This window comes from Pleurodeles waltl, chromosome 11 (assembly GCF_031143425.1).
Source record: "Pleurodeles waltl isolate 20211129_DDA chromosome 11, aPleWal1.hap1.20221129, whole genome shotgun sequence".
NCBI classification, from domain to species: Eukaryota; Metazoa; Chordata; class Amphibia; order Caudata; family Salamandridae; genus Pleurodeles; species Pleurodeles waltl.
The window spans coordinates 597,196,568-597,217,270 of NC_090450.1; the positions used below are offsets into that span (position 1 = coordinate 597,196,568).

General features: G+C 43.3%; 1 protein-coding gene across 2 annotated transcripts in view; it reads left to right on the top strand.

The window, feature by feature from the left end:
• The window catches only part of TACR1 (tachykinin receptor 1), a 1,875,561-nt gene that overhangs the window by 1,804,535 nt on the left and 50,323 nt on the right, over positions 1–20,703 (top strand). For both annotated transcript variants that reach the window (XM_069214112.1, XM_069214113.1), the window contains exon 4: positions 9,602–9,798. In XM_069214112.1, the coding sequence (XP_069070213.1) occupies positions 9,602–9,798 (197 nt within the window). The remainder of the gene's footprint in view (positions 1–9,601; positions 9,799–20,703) is intronic.

Sequence of the window (20,703 nt, forward strand, 5' to 3'; positions counted from 1 at the left end):
CCAACAAGGAAAATAAAATGTCTTTCTTATGCATTTCTTTGCAACAAAATGAACAATTGCTCTAGGAGAGAGCTACACAGACTAATATTTGGAGGGCATGATGATCAGCACCTAGGAAAAAAATTATAGTTTCAGTTTTTATAACAATAACAATGATTATCTTTCATTTACTTTCCTCATGATATGTAGCACAATCTTACTAAAAGTAGCAGGTATGCCCAAAAAAACTAGACTGCATATTAAAGTTTCAGAATTACTACATTAACAACAAGAGACACATTTATGGTCACATGAGTATATAAACCAATAAACAAATACATATCAAATAGAATTGATAAAAAGAAAGAAATTACATTAAATCTGATTGTCACTCTGTAGTTATAGGTAGTATTCCCAAGGAAAGGGGGTCTAATTCACAAAGGTAAACTTAGACCAAAACTCTAAGTTTAGATGAAAATTCTAAACTAAGACCAAAAGTCTAACCTTACTTCTAGTAAAGTTAGACTTTTGGTCTACGTTTAGACATTTGGGGCCTTATTATAACCTTGGTGGATGGGATACTCACAAACCTGACAGATATAATGTAGGATATAACGGAACTTGTAATATGTGAGATGGGATATCTGCCATGTTTGGGATGGAGTATCCCATCCGCCAAGGTCATAATCAGGCCCTTGGTCTAAACTTAGACAAGAATTCTAAACTTAGACTTTTGGTTTAAGTTTACCTTTGTTAATCGGACCAGGATTTCCTCAGTTATTACCTCCCTTTTGACTTTCCACCTGTTAGACAAATCACCACAAACTTTCCAGACGTATAACATTTTCTTGACTGTTGAGATGATGTAAGTATTTGGGGTTAATCTACTAATGCATTTTCCATAGACTCTTGTATTTGACATAGCGTGAAAACCATTGCATGAATTTACATGAAATTTGACAGAATTATACATCATGGTGCAAAGATTGTGCTTTTTGGGTAATGCAGTTATTTAGGGTGAGTATTTTTTAAGTTATAAATCATTTAAACTTAGTGATATCTGTCACTGCAGTACTTTCACAGAATTTCACAAATTTTTGTAAAACTACAGAGGTACATGGCTGTAAACTTATTTAAAAATATATAAAAATATTCCCGTATCTGTTACCACTTTAATGAAGTGGTAATAGGTAGGGACCTATCACTCTCCTATATCAAAGTCTCTAACAATGAACACAGCCAAAGCATACTAAAAACAATGTGGCTGCCTTTTCATTCTCTAAAAACAGCCATTGCACAAATATATACTGGCTTGTCATCTCCATGTACCATGGCATAATGCAAAATTATCACGGTATACTATGGCCCAAGATATAACTAATCCCTAGCTGTATTACTGGATTGCATTACCCTTACATCACTTATGGTGTTGCATGGGCAAAGCAAAACTTAAGTCAGTTTTACAAAGGAACGCAAGGCTTCCCATGCATGCTTTAATTGGCAAATCTGGAGAAATTCAAGGCAATTTGCTGTTTTGGATTACTCTGCACACCATAATCTACATTTCTGCTAAATTTCACATACATTTCACATACATCTGTATGCCATGCCACTGTAGCCACTCCACTATACGCTTTTTCACTTTGTGCCACTACACATCACTCTACATATCTCCACTGTACGAGACACCACTCCACACAACTTCACTCTACGCCAGTTCACTCTAAGCTACTAAGCTGTATGCAACACCATTCTATGCTTCCGCAATGTACATCACTCCACTGTATGCCACTCCGCTATATGCTACTCCAGTATATCCTACTCCACTCTATGCCATTCCACTGTATGCCACTCTACTCTATGTTGTTCTACTGTATGCCCTTACACTGTATGCTACTCCACTCTACGGTACTCCAGTGTATGCCACTCCACTCTACCCTACTCCATCCTATGCTAGTCCATGGGACACTACTCCACTGTACTTCACTCCACTGTACTTCACTCCACTGTATCTTATTACAGTGTACCCCATTCCAGTGTACATCACTGCAGCCTATACTACTTTAATGTATGCCACTGCACTGTCTGCCACTCCACTATACACTAATCCACTGTATGCCACTCCAGTGTACACCACTCCACTCCATTCAATGCTAGTCCATTGGATTCTACTTCACTCTATGCCATTCCACTTTACCCTACTCTGCTGTACACCACTCTAGTTTACACAACTCCACTTTATGCCACTCCACTCTACACTCCTCTACTTTACGCTATTCCACTCTACACTATTCTACTATACTCAACTCATCTGCCCTCCACTCTATAATATTCCACTGTATGGCACTCCACTTTAGGTTATTGCACTGAACACAACTTCAATATTTGCCCTTTACTGTATAGTATTCCACTCTACGCCACTCCACTGTATGCTACTACGCTTAACCTCACCTCACAATACACCACTCCAGTCTACACGACTTCACTGTACACCACTCCACTGTATGCTACTACACTTTATGCTATTATACTCTAGGGTACTCCACTGTATGCCACTCCAGTCTATTTTCCTCCACTCTATCCCATTCCACATTATGCCACTTGACTGTATACTTCTCTACTCTGCATCACTCCAGTGTATTATCCTTCACTCTATATAGCTCCACCCTACAAAACTCTTATGCACTCTATGCTGCTCTACTAGACTCTACTATATCCACGGGCACTCCACTGTCCAAAATAGCACTCAACTCAATGCCATATACTCTATTGTACAACACTCTACAACAGTTTCCAATACTGTATGACACAGCAATCCAATCTACTGTATGAGAGGCCACTTCAATGTATGCCACCCGCTCCATGCTAATCCACTGTACCCTACTCCACTTTATGCCATTCTACTGTACGCCACTCCACACTATGCTTTTCCACTCCATGGCACTCCACTCTTCTACAGTCAATTGTACAGTATTCCACTGCAATCTATTTCACTGTATTCTATTCCACAATGATCCACTTTATGCCAGTACAGTTTATACCACTCTACTCTATGCTGCTCCATTGCATGACACTCTCCTCCACTCTATATAACTCCACTCAATAAAAGTCTATCAAACTTAATGGAATCTTACTCCACTTTATCCCTATACACTCCACTGTTCAGCTGGATGCTCCATTCTTTGCCAGTACACTCCAATGTACAACACTCTATTCTACTATACAATACTTTTCTATATGACACAGTGCTCCACTCTACAGTACGAGACCCCTACACTATGCCAGTACACTCCACTCCATGCCACTCTTCTCTACGATACACCAATACACTCTGTTGTACTTTACTCCACACTACATTACAACACTCAACTCTACTCCACTGTATGAGACTTTACCTCACTCTACACTACTATACATCAGTCCTCTCCATGCTGCTCCACTGTTTCACACACTGCTTTATTCTATGCAACTCTACTCTTCAACACTCTACTACACTGTATGCAACACTCCAATACTTTATTTCTGTCTATACCCTTTCACTCCTCTGTACAAGACTGCACTACACTGTATGCCCCTGTACAATGCTCTCCTCCTCTCTACTCTATGATAATCTAGAAATTGAGTTTTTGATTGTTGAAGTATGCACCCTGTACAAGCAAGAACTACACTCCTAGTCAGGGTAAGCTAGATAAACACTAACAGATAACGTGTGATCACCCTCTGGTAGCTTGGCACACAGTAGTCAGGCTCATCTGAAGAGGCAATGTGTAAAGTATTTGTGCAACACAAAGTAACACAATGAAAACAACCCAAAAATACTCCACATGAGGTTGGAAAATAGACAATCATTTTATACATAAATAAAGACTAAAATGACATAAATCCAATTAGTAGAAGTCGAGATATGAATTTACAGAGAATAAAAAGAGTCCTAGCATTTAGAAGTAGCAAGCACCAATGGGGTTACATGGTTGCTCTGGACCAGGGCAAAATCAAGAGTTCAATCCACCTGTGATGGTATGCAGGCCAGCTACAGGTCCCATCAGGGCCTGCTGAGCAAAGTACCTTATTCTTGGATGCAGTCAGAAGATGCATCGATTTTTCTCACGTAGTGCTGGCGATGTGTCAGTTCTGAAGGCAAAGCGCTGGTGCTGAGATGGGTTGTTATGAAGCTGATGCACAGGGTTTCTCAACCCAGTGAAGGGATGCATCGATCTTCCTTCAGGAGTGACGACAATGTAGTTCAGATGCAGCAACAATGAAATGGCGCAGCGCTGGTTCTGAATGCAATGGGCCGGTCATAATCCCACAACAGCAGTGATGCATTGGTTCTATCTCTTGCAGTAGGAGATGCAACAATTCCCTCTGAAGCAAGTGTCTTTTACCTCTACCAGTGAACCAGGCACAGTAACAGCGGTTGAGACTTTGATATCTCTGAGGTTCAAGTAACAAGAGGCATGCTAACACGCCTTTGGAGATCACTTGGAGTGCAAGGCATAGTCCAGCTCATCACGGTCAGAGAGACACAGACAGCAGGGCAGTACAGCAGAAAAACAGTCCTTCATGGTCAGCATCCCAGCAGAGTAACAGTTCTTAATGCCAGCATAGCAGTTCTTCTGACTGAGGCCAGTTGTAGTCCAGAAGTGTCTGATTTGGTGGGGTTAGATACCCAGTACTTATACCCAGGTGTGCCTTTGAAGTGGGGGCGACTACAAAGAAGGGTCTTTGAAGTGCACAGGAACCAATATCTCCCAAGACCTTTTTTCCAGCCCTAGCTCCAAATCAGTAAGGGGTAATCAGCCCTTTGTGTGGGGACAGGCACTGCCTATTCATGTATAAGTGTCAGCCTCTCCCTCCCTTCCTGCCTAGCAAGAGCCATCAGAATGCAGATGAGTTCTCCGACACACCTAGCCTTCCTGTGTTTGTGGCTGTCTAGAATGAATGCACAAAGTGTACCTGTCATCTACCCCAGACATGTAATGGAGACAGGCTGCAGGCACACAGAGCTGAAGGAGCAAAGAAATGTTCACTTTCTAAAATTAGACCTTTCCTGTAAAGAGGACATATCATTACCATTCCAATGATATGAAGCAGGACAAATCTACTCCTTTTCAATCAGGAATTACAGCTTAAAATTGTAATAAGGAACTTCCTATGTTAACTTATGAAAGGAGTAGGTCTTACAGTAATGAGAAAATGTGGATGTTTTTCACTAGTAGGACATGCAAAGCTTAAAAGTACATGCTCTACCTTTTATTTTTACACAGAACCCTTCCCTTTGGGCTACCTAGGGCCTATCTTAGGGGCGTTTTGTGTTATAAAAGGGGAGTTTAAGGCTTGTCAAAGGGTTTTAAAGTCAAAGTGGCAGTAAAACTGCACACACATGCCCTGCAGTGGCAGGCCTAAGTCATGTTTAAAGGGCTATTTGTGTGGGTGGCACACCCAGTGCTGCAGGCCCACTGCTAGCACTTAATTTACATGCCCTGGGTATGTTGTATACCACTTTTCAAAGGACATACAAGTAAATTAAATATGCCAATTAGTATATACCATGTTACCATATTTAGGGAAGAAGCACATGCACTTTAGCACTGGTCAGCAGTGGTAAAGTGCTCAGAGTCGTATAACCACATAAAAGAATCAACAATTACATAAAGCAGGTATGGAAAAAGTTTAAGGGAAGATGACTGACTCCACTTTACTACACTCTACTCTGACACAGTACTCTATCCTACACCACTACTCGACTGAATGTTACTCCACTCTATGCCACTCAGTACTATTGTACTCTATAACTGTGTATGCCAATCCATTCTACCACACTCTCCAACACTCTACTGTATACCACTCCACTAGGCTGTATGCCACCCTAGTCTACTGTAGTCTATATCACTTCCCAATACTGTACAACACCGCTCTGCTGTACAACAAGGTACTCCAAGTTATTATACTTTCCTTGACTGTATGATTCGCCACTCTACTCTACTGCACTCCACTCCACTATAGTCTACAACACACTCTCCGCTTCATGACATTTTACTCCACTCTGCACTACCCCACTACAGGGTACTTCATTCTACTCTTCTCTACTACACTTTATCCCACTCTAGGGCACTGTACTATACTCCATTCTACACCACTCCACTGTCCAATTCTCTCCTCTACTGGATGCTACTCCACCATACAGCACTGCACTACACACTCATACTCTACTCCACGCTATGCCCATCCACTGTACTCCACTGTATGACACTCTCCTCCACTGTACTCTGCGACACTCCACTTGCCTTTACTCCACTTTATGACACTCTACATCACCCTATTCCACTCTAAAACACTCTACGTCACTCTATGACAGCCTACAGCACCCTCCTCTACTGTTCAATATGCCATTTCACTGTACAACTCTGCTCCTGTCTACGATAACTGACTCCACTATATGAGACACCAGGCCACTACACTATATAACACTGCTACACTGTACGATACACCGCTACATTCTACGCTACTCCACTGTATTCCAATCTACAGTACTCCACTCTATGACAATCTATTTTACAACTCTCTCTTCCACTGTACCGTACAGCACTTTGCATAACAACTGTCCACTTAAGACACTGAACTCTACGATTTGTAGCATATTTTTATTAAAAGTTAAAAAAATGAAATTCAATGAAAAAAACAAAGGTTAGAGCTTAATTATAGTTAGGAAAATGTATTTTCTCTATACAAACCATGTGTAAATTACAAAAACATAAAAATGTAATTCTTAAGTTATAACTTTCATTTACAATTTATGCACTGCCTTATTATCAAGCATGTGTGGGGAGCTCCGTTCTGCTGGCGGAGCTATCTGAGTTTTTAGAATGCCGCGCTCTGCTTGAAGTGCGCAGTTAGTCCAAAAACTCTGCTAGCTCTGCCAGCGGAGCAGAACTCAGCCGGTGTGTGCTGCAGCCTGGTATGAGCTGCACAGCACAAGTGCAGGCAGTCTATGCAGCCCATAATTGAGATGGAGGGTGCACCGGAGCAGAGGAGGGGGGTACCCACTGAGGAGGAGGACTCGCCGTTGGATGACGAGGAGAGGAGGACCCCCAGGAAGACCCAGGTAAGTCCTCGTCTCTTTGGTTGTCATTGTTCATGCTCACTGGTGCACAAGCAAGGCCTAAAACAGCAGCCTTCGCTGCCTACAGCCCTGCTCTGAATTCAGGCCAGGCCCATAGGCAGTAAAAGCTGCCATTTCAGGCCTCATGTGCATCGGCCTGTCCTGTGTGCATTGCACATGGGGCAGGCCAGTGCACAAGAGGCCTGACAGCTTTTACTGCCTAGAGACCTGGCCTGAATTCAGGCCAGGCCCATAGGCAGCGGAATAAAGCTGCCATTTCAGGCCTCTTGTGCACTGGCCTGAAATTGCAGCTTTCACTGCATTAAGGCACTTCTGAATGCGCCCATTCTTGGAAGCGCTAAGCAGGCTCAGGCTTGGCTGACAAGGCCCGTCCCTGCTTAGCACTTTCAAGATGGGCACATTCAAGAGGACTCCACGAGGCACAGAACACTGGCTTCGTGGATTTCCATCAAGCTTTTTTCAACTCTGTGGAATTCCACGAAGCTGGACTCCACTCACTCCACCCAGGCCTAAATATTATAGGTAATGGACACATTCCCTGTTTGCACCTCAATACACGTCCAAACAGGTGCACAGTTTCCAAACACGGAAAGTGCACCCTATTATGTTGAATGCACTGCCTTCAGGTCAACTGCAAACTTGTTGCCCTGGGAGCAGAGCATTCAAATGAAATACCGACCAGCTGCTTCAAACCACTCCGTGTTTCACAGTGCCGGTGGCAACTCAACTGCACTTTCAAGGAAGATTAGAGATCCCCTTGCAGGTGGGTGGAGTGAGTGACAGCACCCACCTGCAAGGGGATGTCTGGGGGGATTTCATGGGATTTCCCTCTCATCCCTCAAGAGGGTTGCTCTCTGGTGATGCACTGACAGATTACCACCTTTGCGTGTTGCAGTTTCAGTGTACCTCCTGACAGCTTCTTTGACTTGCATAGAGGCAGAGGTCAATATATTCCCTCATTTGCATGTGACCACACCTCCATGCAAATGAGGGAATATTCCCTTGAGATAACACTGACGCTACATGTTTGCCGGTAGTATCTGTAATGATTCAATAATAGGCTCTCGAAACAAGGAGAATTGATTCATAAAGAAAGATACCAATACAAACAGGAGCGTTAACAAGCCCACAGAAATTGAGGCCCATAGTTATACTTTTTAGTGCTGCATTTGCGTCATATTTGGACGCAAAAGCGGCGCAAACTTACAAAATACAATTGTATTTTGTTAGTTTGAGCCGCTTTTGCGTCAAAAAGCAGCACAAAAGCAGCACTAAAAAAGTGTACTAAATATGTAACTTATTGTTTAGTATAATAAAGGAACAAAAACAAACAAACACAAATGATGTACGGAATGTGGAACCAATCACACATTCACAGATCTGGTTTAATCCATCAATTCTTTTGCTTACATGCCAACCCAGTTTAGATCCAACCATATGCAAATCAGCCTTGACCCTGTTCCCCATGGGAACAGTCCATCCCGATCTACCAGGCCACATCTTCTTTGGACCAGAAACAAGCATCCTGAGACAGGTTTCAGAGTATCACCCTTCATCAGCCAAGCTAGCTTGAATCCAGTGGCATAGTGAACCCATGACCCACCTCTGGTCATACCCAGCACACTTATGGTGACAAAAGCAACCAAGCACAAATGATGGACGGAATGTGAAACCAAACAAATATTCACCCCCAGTCACAGATCTGGGTTGAATCCATCAATTATTTTGCTCACCATGCCACCCCAGGTTAGACCCATCCATATGCAAATCAGTCTTGACCCTGTTCCCCATGGGAACAGTCCAGCCCGAACTGCCAGGCAAGGTCCTCCCTGTACTGGAAACAAGCATCATGTTTGATTTGCTCTGCATTGTGTACATCATCTGTTGTTTTCGCAGTTGTTTTTGCATTTGTTTCTGCATAGTATTATAAAGGAAAGCAGGACCAATCAGATAATTGACCAACTGTGATGGGATGCACTGTGCTGTTACAATGCAACATAGCAGGTCAGTGGCATACAGAATATTTTTGGGGTTGAGTGACATTTTCATTACACCAGCATAATGTAGTATAATTTCCAACCTTTCACCTCACTTGCTCCTCAAAATGGCTGATGTTACACCATTATGCCATATTGTGTAAGTTTACTCTTTGCTGGGGAGATACCATTCCAAATCTGTTGCTGGTAACTTTTCAAAGTTTAGCAACAGGATTTGTAAGGGGTGCCTCAAACACTCCACTTGGAGATACTTATTTAGTATCCATTTCTAAACATGTTTAACGCCTTGAAAAAGTTTTATGAATCACTATGTGTTTAGTACCTAAGTAATGTGGTTGTCCCTTTCTAAAACCCTCTGATATAACAATCCTGAGGTTTTGCAAATGCCAAAACCCTTCCTAACTCTGGCCTAAGATCAGAAAAAGTTGCCTACTGAGTATAATCCTAGTGTATGATTTTGATTTAATTATTTATCATATCATATATTTACATCTTTTTGCAGGTTGTGAAGATGATGATTGTTGTCGTCTGCACATTTGCAGTTTGCTGGCTACCGTACCATATATTTTTTATGCTACAGTATATTGACGAGGAGTTGTTCCAAATGAAAGCCATCCAGCAGATATACTTGGCAATTATGTGGCTGGCCATGAGTTCTACGATGTACAATCCAATTATCTATTGCTGTCTTAACGAACGGTGAGTTCAAACAGTAATAAGATACCAAAAGTGAGTCTCTTATGTATGTACATACTTTGATAATTTTTAAATACATAGTTCTAAAGAATTATTTGACTGCATAGCTATATAAAATACAGCCTTATTTTTGACTCAGTAAAACTTGATCGACTAACAGTAATGCATTTTTTTAATCAAAGGCAAGTGATATATAAATGTTATGAATACAAAAGCTTTCTGTTACAGGGTACACTTCTTCAGATGCAAAAAAAACAACTGAAAACCAACCTTCTGATTTCTTGAAGGTTTATTGGGGAACAGTGCAGGCTCTGCAGCCTCTTCAGTGCAGCAAATCCCCCACCCTTCAGGGGGTCCAATTCAGCCTGAAGTGAATATCAGTGAGATACAGGGGTGTTAGAAATGGGGTCTTTGGTTGGCAGTCAGGTTACCCCTGTCCAAGCAAGGACCCTCACTCTAGTCAGGGTAAAAGAGATCACCCTCAGCTAACCCCTGCTTACTCCCTTGGTAGCTTGGCACAAGCAGTAAGCTTTACTTCAGAGTGCTAGGCATAAAGTATTTGACCCAACACCCACAGTAACGTAATGAAAACACTACAAAATTCTACAACACAGGTTTAGAAAAAGAGAAAATATTTATCTAAACAAAACAAAAGCAAAACGATAAAAATCCACAATACACAAGTCGAGTTATCACTAAAAATGCAAAAAGAATCTTCATGTAATTTTAAACACAACGCTAACACTGTTAGCATGAAAATGTACCTTGGGTGCATCAAAAATAACCCTGCATGGGTTAGTGTGCATCAAAAAGGGCTTGTGATGCTTTGATTTCTCTAACAAGCAAGACCTCGAGTTGTTTCCCCTTTAGTCGGCATGCATTGTTTCTTCTCTCTGCAGGAGAGAGATGCGTCGATCCGGTCGGCACTCTCGGGTCCGGGCAGGCCTTGTGTTGTTTTTACATGCCCAGCGGTGTTTGTGTCAGAAATCCAGCAACACGATGATCCGAAAACCACGCAGCGCAGGTTGCAGTCTCACCAGCCTCCGTCAGCAATGCTGTGCATCATTTATCCAGCCCCGGGCATTGATCTTTGGGTTGCGTTGTAGGTGAGCGTCGATTTTCATCAGCAAAGCTGGCTGGGCGTCGCTTTTTCACCCGCAGATCGGTGTCGCACCAATTTTTTCCCCGCATGGCATTCTGTGCATGGATTTCTCACTTTTGGGCTGGCAGCTTCTCCGTTCGGGGTCCCAGGAACTGGATGGGCACCACTTGGCAGGGTAGGAATCTCTCCAGAGACTCTAGGTACTGGCAGAGAGAAGTCTTTGCTGTCCCTGAGACTTCAAATAACAGGAAGCAAGCTCTAAATCAAGCCCTTGGAGATCTTCACAAGAAGGAAGGCAACACAAAGTCCAGTCTTTGTCCTCTAGCACAAGCAGAAGCAGCAACTGAAGGATAACTCCACAAAGCACAGTCACAGGCAGGGCAGCTCTTCAGCTCTTCTCCAGGCAGAGGTTCCTCTTGGTTTCCAGAAGTGTTCTAAAGTCTGTGGATTTGCGTGCTCTTCTTATACCCATTTTGCCCTTTGAAGTACGCTTACTTCAAAGGAAAGTCTCTCTTGATTGTGAAATCCTGCCTTGCCCAGGCCAGGCCCCAGACACATACCAGGGGGCTGGGGACTGCATTGTGTGTGGGAGGGCACAGCCCTTTCAGGTGTGTGTGCCCACTACTCCCCTTCCTCCTAGAACAAATGGCTCATCGGGATATGCAGGCTACACCCCAGCTCCCTTTGTGTCACTGTCTAGTGAGAGATGCAACCAGCCCAACTGTCAAACTGACAGAGACAGGGAATCCACATATAGGCAGAGTCACAGAAATGGTTTAAGCAAGAAAATGCTCACTTTCTAAAAGTGGCATTTTCAAACACACAATCTCAAAATCAACTTCACAAAAATATGTATTTCTAAATTGTGAGCTCAAAGACCCCAAACCCCACATGTCTATCTGCCTTCAAAGGGAATCTGCACCTTAATCATATTTAAAGGTAGCCCCCATCTTAACCTATAAGAGGGACAGGCCTTGCAACAGTGAAAAATTAATTTAGCAATATTTCACTGTCAGGGCATATAAAACACATTATTATATGTCCTACCTTAACCATACACTGCACCCTGCCCTTAGGGCTACCTATGGCTTACCTAAGGGGTGCCTTACATGTAAGAAAAGGGAAGGTTTAGGGCTGGCAAGTGGGTACACTTGCCAAGTCGAATTCACAGTTTAAAACTGCAAACACAGACACTGCAGTGGAAGATCTGAGACATGATTACAGAGCTACTTATGTGGGTTGCACAACCAGTGCTGCAGGTCCACTAGTAGCATTTGATTTACAGGCCCTGGGCACCTCTGGTGTACTGTACTAGGGATTTACTTGTAAATCAAATATGCCAATCATGGATTAACCAATTACATACTGTTAGAAATGGGGTCTTTGGTTGACAGTCAGGTTACCACCTGTTCAAGCAAGGACCCTCACTCTAGTCAGGGTAAAAGAGAATCACCCTCAGCTAACCCCTGCTTATCCCCTTGGTAGCTTGGCAGGGCAGTAGGCTTAACTTCAGAGTGCTAGGTGTAAAGTATTTGTACCAACACACACAGTAACTTAATGAAAACACTACAAAATGACACAACACCAGTTTAGAAAAATAGGAAATATTTATCTAAACAAAACAAGACCAAAACGACAAAAATCCGACATACACAAGTCAAGTTATGAATTTTTAAAGATTAAACTCAAAAATAGAGCTTAGAAACAAAAATGCTTCGATGAGATGTTAACATGGCGTGACGGAGTCGTTCCCAACAAGCCGACACCAGCGGCGCCGGACACGGAGTCGTGTAGACCCCCAGGTACAGTACCTTTGGTGAAGAGTGAAAACAAGCCGAGGCGCGAAGTCGGGGATCGCGCCGTCTGTGCAAAACGTTGAATCCACGCACTTCGAGCGGCATCGGTGACGACTTGGTGCGGCGACTTCCACAGAGTCGCGGACTTCAGTGGGGCAGCAGCGGCATCGGGCCTGCGAAGAGCGTCGCGTTCCAGCGAAGGTCACGGCGTCGGGTGCAGGCGGCGTCCCTGGATTCAGCAGCGGTGTCGGTCCGGAGTCGTCCAAAGTCGATTTCCTTGGATTTCCACCAGCTTTCCTTTCAAGGGCCCAGGGACTGGATAGGGCACCACTTGTCAGAGCAGGAGTCTCTCCAGAGACTCCAGGTGCTGGCAGAGAGAAGTCTTTGCTGTCCCTGAGACTTCAGACAACAGGAGGCAAGTTCTAAATCAAGCCCTTGGAGATTTCTTCACAAGATGGAAGGCACACAAAGTCCAGTCTTTGCCCTCTTACTCTGGCAGAAGCAGCACTGCAGGAAAGCTCCACAAAGCACAGTCACAGGCAGGGCAGCACTTCTTCCTCAGCTATTCCGCTCTTCTCCAGGCAGAGGTTCCTCTTGGTTCCAGAAGTGTTTCTAAAGTCTGTAGATTTGGGTGCCCTTCTTATACCCATTTTAGTCTTTGAAGTCACCTTTCTTCAAAGGGGACTCACACCTACTTGTGAAATCCTGACTTGCCCAGGCAAGGCCTCAGACACACACCAAAGGGGCTGGAGTCTGCATTGTCAGAGGTAGGCACAGTCCTTTCAGATGAAAGTGACCACTCCACCCCTCCCTCCTAGCAGAGATGGCTAATCAGGAAATGCAGGTTACACCCCAGCTCCCTTTGTGTCACTGTCTAGTGTGAGGTGAAAAACAACCCAACTGTCAAACTGACCCAGACGGGTAATCCACAAACAAGGCAGAGTCACAGAATGGCTTAAGCAAGAAAATGCTCACTTTCTAAAAGTGGCATTTTCAAACACACAATCTTGAAATCAACTTTACTAAAAGAGGTATTTTTAAATTGTGAGGTCAGGGACCCCAAACTCCACATGTCCATCTACTCTCTAGGGGAATCTACACTTTAATCATATTTAAAGGTAGCCCCCATATTATCCTATGAGAGAGACAGGCCTTGCAACAGTGAAAAACGAAATTGGCAGTATTTCACTGTCAGGACATATAAACCACATTACTATATGTCCTACCTTATCCATACACTGCACCCTTCCCTTGGGGCTACCTGGGGCCTACATTAGGGGTGTCTCACATGTAAGAAAAGGGAAGGTTTAAGCCTGGCAAGTGGGTACACTTGCCAGGTCGAATTTACAGTGTAAAAATACACAGACAGACACTGCAGTGGCAGGTCTGAGACATGATTACAGGGTTACGTGTGTGGGTGGCACAACCAGTGCTGCAGGCCCACTAGTAACATTTGATTTACAGGCCCTGGGCACCTCTAGTGCACTTTACTAGGGACTTAACAGTAAAACAAATATGCCAATCATGGAGAACCAGTTACATACATGTTTTAAACAGGAGCACTTGCACTTTAGCACTGGTTAGCTGTGGTAAAGTGCCCAGAGTAATAAAAACAGCAAATCAGAGTCCAGCACACATCACTAACCTGGGGAACAGAGGCAAAAAGTTAAGGGAGACCACACCAAGGATGAAAAGTCTAACACATACACATTTTATATAGAAGCATTTGCACTTTAGCACTGGTTAGCAGTGGTAAAGTGCCCAGAGTAACAAAAGCAGCAAAAACAGAGTCCAGCATGCATCAACAACCTGGGAAACAGAGGCAAAAAGTTAAGAGAGACCAGGCCAAGGATGAAAAGTCTAACAAGAAGTTTCAGGGTCCCCTTATCTCATTGTACAGAGAAGACCAATAATTTTGTGTTACACAACTGAGGTTACTATGTTGGTTTAATGAAAAGTTAATTTACTTCCAAGGTCTTTTTTGCACAGAACTCAGCAGTTGGGGAGTGTTTTCATGGAAATTATTCCTTGGGTGTTTTAGACCAATGAACACCCAGTATATGCATGACCTTGAGTTCAGCCAGAATACAGCAACTCTTCTTGTTCAGCTTTAGCCAGTAACAGGAATCCATACTGCTTATTGGCAGTCAGGGACCCATTTCATCCAGTGACTTTTAAGTGTTTCTAAATGAGCATGCATGTTAGTTGTGTGTTCAAAGATGGGGCATGTACATTCAAGCCAAATTTGTGTCCATAGTTAAACCAATTGTCCTTCAGCATTTTGATTGTCAGCGAATGATAAATCCAGAGGTTCCTTGTAGGTTGGTAGTTAAAGATCCATGCTGTAGGTATGCTGGGCGCTTAATGCAGAATTCATTCAAAAAGATAAGGAAAACTATGAAAGCGTACCATTGGAGTTGTTGTGTGAACTTTCATTTTAATTGAATTGTCTACTTCAAAAGAACCTTTTCTGTTTGTCGTGTGTCATAATGAGAAATCTTGCTCCCATGATAGATTATGGTGTTTAGCCCTATTCTATTCATCTTCTTTTTAATGACTGGCAGAGACAGCTCTAACTGTCTCTCAATCTCAGGTCCTCTGACATCATCACATAGTAGTACAAAGAAAGAGCTGCTGAGAGTGTGCGAAATTGTGTCGTTTTTCACTATAAATGTGCACAATACTATAAATTGTATGTGAAATTGCACATGAATTATGTGACTCATTGTGTTCAGTGGAGTTGGAATTAAGAATTCCGGTGAGTCGACCAAGGTTCCACGAGAGCGGGGCTGGTGGAGCCACGGCAGTTGGAGAGATCGCAACCAGACGGCTGTCAGGTGGCTTGCATTTTGCGTGCAATAAATCATAGATTTTAACTTGCTTCAGCATATTTTCATGTTGTAATGACAACATATTTGGACGACGAGGGACTTGAGCCACCTGAGGAGCCCATGCAGCTGCTCAAGAGTCAGACGAAGAGCCATCGGAGGGTGACGTGTCAAGCGGTGTCGCAGCAGAGTCTGAAACTGAAGGACAGTGTGCCGTGGACCACGACAATTCTAAGACTAAGGTTTTTTACATTGGACAGCTGGTCTTTAACACCTGATCAATAAACTGTGAGTATTTCATAAGTTGCTCACACTCAGGTTCCTGTTCTCGCTACCTCTGCTTCTACAGATGCATGACGCATGGGAAGGGTTTAGCGTCACTTCGCTTTCTTTGAGCTTTGCTATGCAACGCCTTTGGATTACATTTCAATATATGCATGATGCATATGAGGGATCTAGCATCACCACGCTTTATTCAATTATTGCTAAGCAACACCTTTGGATTACATTTACATCCCATTTTGAAGCAAGGCTCTCATTGCGCTGACACGCACATACGAGTTATTGTGCCATCATGTAAGACCTGCTCTGCAATAACATTATGGTTGTTATTTGCGCTGACGCGCACAGCTTCTTGTGTTTGTGTGTAAATGTAAATTAGCACTTGTATAGCGCACTACTCACCCGTTAGGGTCTCAAGGCGCTGTACTCATACCGCTATGGAACCCCTCCTGGCTTTTCCCTGTGAGGCGCCCACTCCTGAGCACCCCCAGGGGGAAGCCAGGCATCCAAGCGCTGTTGGGGCCGTTGTGGAGATTAAGCAAGCAGAGTGGGACCCATGAATTAGATTAGGCACTGAGGTGAGAATTATCTGGTCAAGGGGAATTGAGCCCAAGACCTGCCGAAGCGGGACTTGAACCCTGGTCTTGAGCCAGATCTCTGCTTCAGGGTCTGCCGCTCTAACCATTGAGCCACACTTCTCCACTTCTCCACATCCAGACATTCTTGTGTACGCCAACACGCACGGCCCCAGTTTGAATGCTGTTTTTCACTGTCTATTCTATAGCCTTTTAGTTATGCAGTCACTGAAAGCATCACCACCTTTTTTAGAAGTTCCTGGAAACACATCTGTTTTTTGGGAGCAATGGTTAGGTGCGCTTGAGACTTATTTGGGTGCCATTGGTACTTCACATTTCAGACCTGAAAGGAAAACATTCTTATTACTACACTCTCGAGGTTTTGAAGGTAGAGAGATTTTTAAACATCTCCCAGAGGTCGTACTGGCAGATGATGAAGAGTTGGATGAATATTAGGAAGCTGTAAAGAAGTTGTCTCTAAAGTTTGACAGGCAACCTAGCCTGGTGGTGTTACATCACAAGTTCTTCTAAAGGGCGCAATTACACAATGAAAATGTAGATGACTATACTAGTGCCCTAAGAAAATTGTGTTCACAATGTCAGTTTGGTGCATTTTATGGTCATCTGGTCAGAGATCAGTTTACTGGTCATTGCATAGACAAAATCATTCCCCAGAAACAGCTCACCTTGGGCGATCCCTCTCTAGAAGTGGTGATTAAAGTGGCACAGAGTATCAAACTTGCAAAGGTTGCTCTCAAGGAACCTGCCATTCAGCCAAAAGTGGATGAGAAGATCAATGCGATTACAACTATGCCTAAACAATTTTGCGGTTGGGGGGAAAACTTTGCATTTACTGGTGGACTCTGGGGCACGCATTACCATGGTGACTGTTTAAGAAGACATGGGGTAACAGGAAGATGTTGCCACCTGCTAGAGCCCCGGTTTCGTATTAAGGCAAAAGGATTGAACTTAAGGGAGACATTAAGGACGTTTTGGAATTTAAAGGATGCAAGATTCAAACCAAAGTCTATGTTGCGGTTAAGGGACTAAACATTTTAGGATGGTTTTATCAAGGCCTGTTGGCATGGTGTTGAAATCAGGCACTAGTGAACCGGTGATGGTGTTTAAAGAATCATTAGTATCTGATATTGACACATTGTACAAGGAGTTTCACAAAGCCTTCAACATTAGGTTAGGATGCGTTATAGAATTTAAACTCAGAATCAAAGTTAAACAGGGGGCAGTTCCTATTAAACACAAGCTCAGGTCAATTCCATTCAGTATGAGGGATGATCTTAAACTACGTTGGAGAAATTATAAATGAATTGTGTGATTTAACCCATTGAGTCTAGTCTGTGGCTTTCCTCTATTGTTGTTGCACGTAAGTGTAATGGTGAGCCTAAACAAGGAAATTTGGGTTAATTCCTTTCCCCTGCCCAAGATCAATAATATTTTAGAAGAACTTAATAGGGCTGGTTTTTTTTTCCAAAATTGATCTGGCATCAGCATATCACCAAGTTGTGCTTGAGGAAAATTTGAGACATTTGACAGCGTTCAACACACCTTTTGGCAGTTTCCAGTTTTGTAGGATGCCTTTCAGTTTGGTGTCTGCGGCTTCTGCCTTCCAGCGGGTTATGTGTCAGCTACTAAAGGAAATTCACGGGGTTGTGTTTTTCCAGGATGGCATGCTAATTTTCACAAAACACTTGGATGAACATCATTCAGTGCTCAGGTCAGTGCTCTGTGTTTTTGAAAATAATTGTGTAGTGGTGAAAAGGGAAAAATTTGAATTTTGGAAAAAAAGTGGAGTTTCTAGGGCATGAAATCTCCTCTGAAGGAATTAGCCCAAGACCTGGATTGGTCAAAGCTATTAGAGAGTGTCCCTCTCCCAAAAACAAAGAAGAGCTATGCTCATTCGTGGTTTTGTGTAAATTTGATGCTAGGTGTATTCCTGAGAATGCTACCAAAATGAAGAATCTAACTAATATGCTTAGAAATAGCGTCCGTTTCAGTGAGGTAAGGATTGTCAGGACACTTTTGAATTGGTTAAATCAGAAATGACGTATGCTAAAGCGGTGCTTTCTTATGATCCCGTTTTGACCTGTACAATTACTGTAGATGCCAGCAAACATGGGCTGGGAGCAGTTCTAACCCAGGAATCGTCACAGGTGAAGTTACCATTAGTTATGCTTCAAGAGTGCTGAGAGAAGCAGAGTTGAACCACTCAGTGATTGATAAAGAACTTCTTGCGTGCGTTTGGGCCGTGACAAATTTAGAAGTTATATTTGGGGCAGAAAATGTATAGTACGAACTGATCACAAACTCCTTGTGTATATTTTGAGAGGTGAGAAGGTTAAATATACAACTCCACGTATAGCTCGGTTAACTACTAAACTGCTGCAGTACGACTTGGAAGTTAGATATATTCCTGGCAGAGAAAATGAAAGGGCAGATTTCCTATCTAGGTTACCTATTTCTGAACAGGACAGGGTGTATGTGGAGGAGGATAAAGAAGACTGCATTGTTGCAAGTATAGATACACCTGTTTGTAAGACATGTAGCAAAATGAATTGGAAAGATACAGAGAAAGAAGATGTGGTATTAGTTAAAGTGAAGGCTCATGTAATAAATGGTTTGCAGAGAGAGAACAATTTGGAGTTGCCAGTACAACCATTTTTCAAAATTGCTGAAGAAATAATTATTGAGGATGATGTGCTGATGAGGTGTGAGAAGTGTATTCCACCTTATAAAGTCCGTGCTGGATTGATAAACACAGCCCATGAGGGGCATATTGGTGCTACTATGATGAAACGAAGACTAGGAGAGAATTAATGGTGGCCTTCTCAGGATAAGGATGTGGATGATGTAGGAAAAGGGTGTGTGGTTTGCAGTAGTGCTGAGAAAGGGTTAAAAGCTAACACACAGCCTCTACAACCTATAGATTTTCCAGAGAAACCCAGGGTGAAGCTAGTTGTTGACATGGTTGCCCATTTTATTTTCTTCCTCACAACCTACGTTCTGCATTTGTTTTAATGGATTATTACAGTAAGTGGCCAGAAGTATATTTTTGTGCCACACCTTCTGCATCCACTGCTGTTAAGTTCCTGAAAGATAGGTTTTCTACACGCAGTCATATTAGAAAATAGGGTAAACTTGTCAACTTTGAAATGGAGAATTTTTTAAACAATCAGGCTTGGCTTGGTTGAGAGAATGAACAGAGTGGTAAGACAATGCATAAAATGAGCTAGGACCAACAATTTTGATGCAGAAGAAGCAGTTAAAACTATGTTATGGTTTTACCATACGACACTGCATTCATTAACAAAAATAGTCTCTGTTTAAAGCTCTAAAAGGTCGCAAACCCACTTCCATTCTCTTTCCTGCGTGGTTAGCCAAGTCAGTAAGGGAGGTGTACCTGAGTGATGGAAAGGGATTAGACAAGTTTGAGAGAGCTGTTGTGGGTCAGAATAGAATTAAAGACAGGTATGATGTCATGAAAGCTACCAAGCTACGGTGTGTACGGCCAGGGGACATAGTACATATAAAATACAGTACTTTTGTAAGAAAAGGGGAATATGGTTTTAGTGATCCTGTGAGAAGTCATGCAACACAGTGCTGCCACTGTCCAACTGCTGACACAGCCAGGCTGCTACCAGCCTGCAACCAGGCGGTCCCGGGGACTGTAATCTGCTAGGGCCGTGCTGCTTGCGAGTCCCCATCTGCCAGCCTGTCCATGGCGGTAAACACTGCCATGGAAAGGCTAGCGGAATGGGGGCCCCTGCACTGCTCATGCACTTGGCAGGGGCAGTGCAGGGGCCCCAATGCATAGCCCCATTGCGCATTTCACTGCCCGAATTACGGTGGAATGCGCGATAGGTGCTGCTGCACCACCATATTGCAGCCAGCTCCATTAGGAGCCAGCTGCAATGTTAAGGCCCTGTTCCGGCTGGGCTGGTGAGCAGAAACACTGTTTCCACCCGCCGGCCCAGCAGGGAAATCATAATAGGGCCGGCGGGGTTCAGGCCTGATGGCAGGTATGCATTGGAGGGCGGCCTCCGCCGCCTGCCAGTGTCATAATGAGGACCTTAATGTCCAGTTTTACATCATTCTTCTTCTGCTGCACAGTGTTAATGAATAGATCCATCTCTTGCAAGCAGACCAATCTGGACCTTATATCATGGCAAATCTACAATCAAGGACCGCCCATAAGCCCTTTTCAGTAGGGACTGCCTACAATTGTGTGGACACGATGTTCTTGTCCCTATGCATGATACCTAACATCGCTCTATGACACAGGCATTTTGAGAGCTTTAGATCTTCCGAAC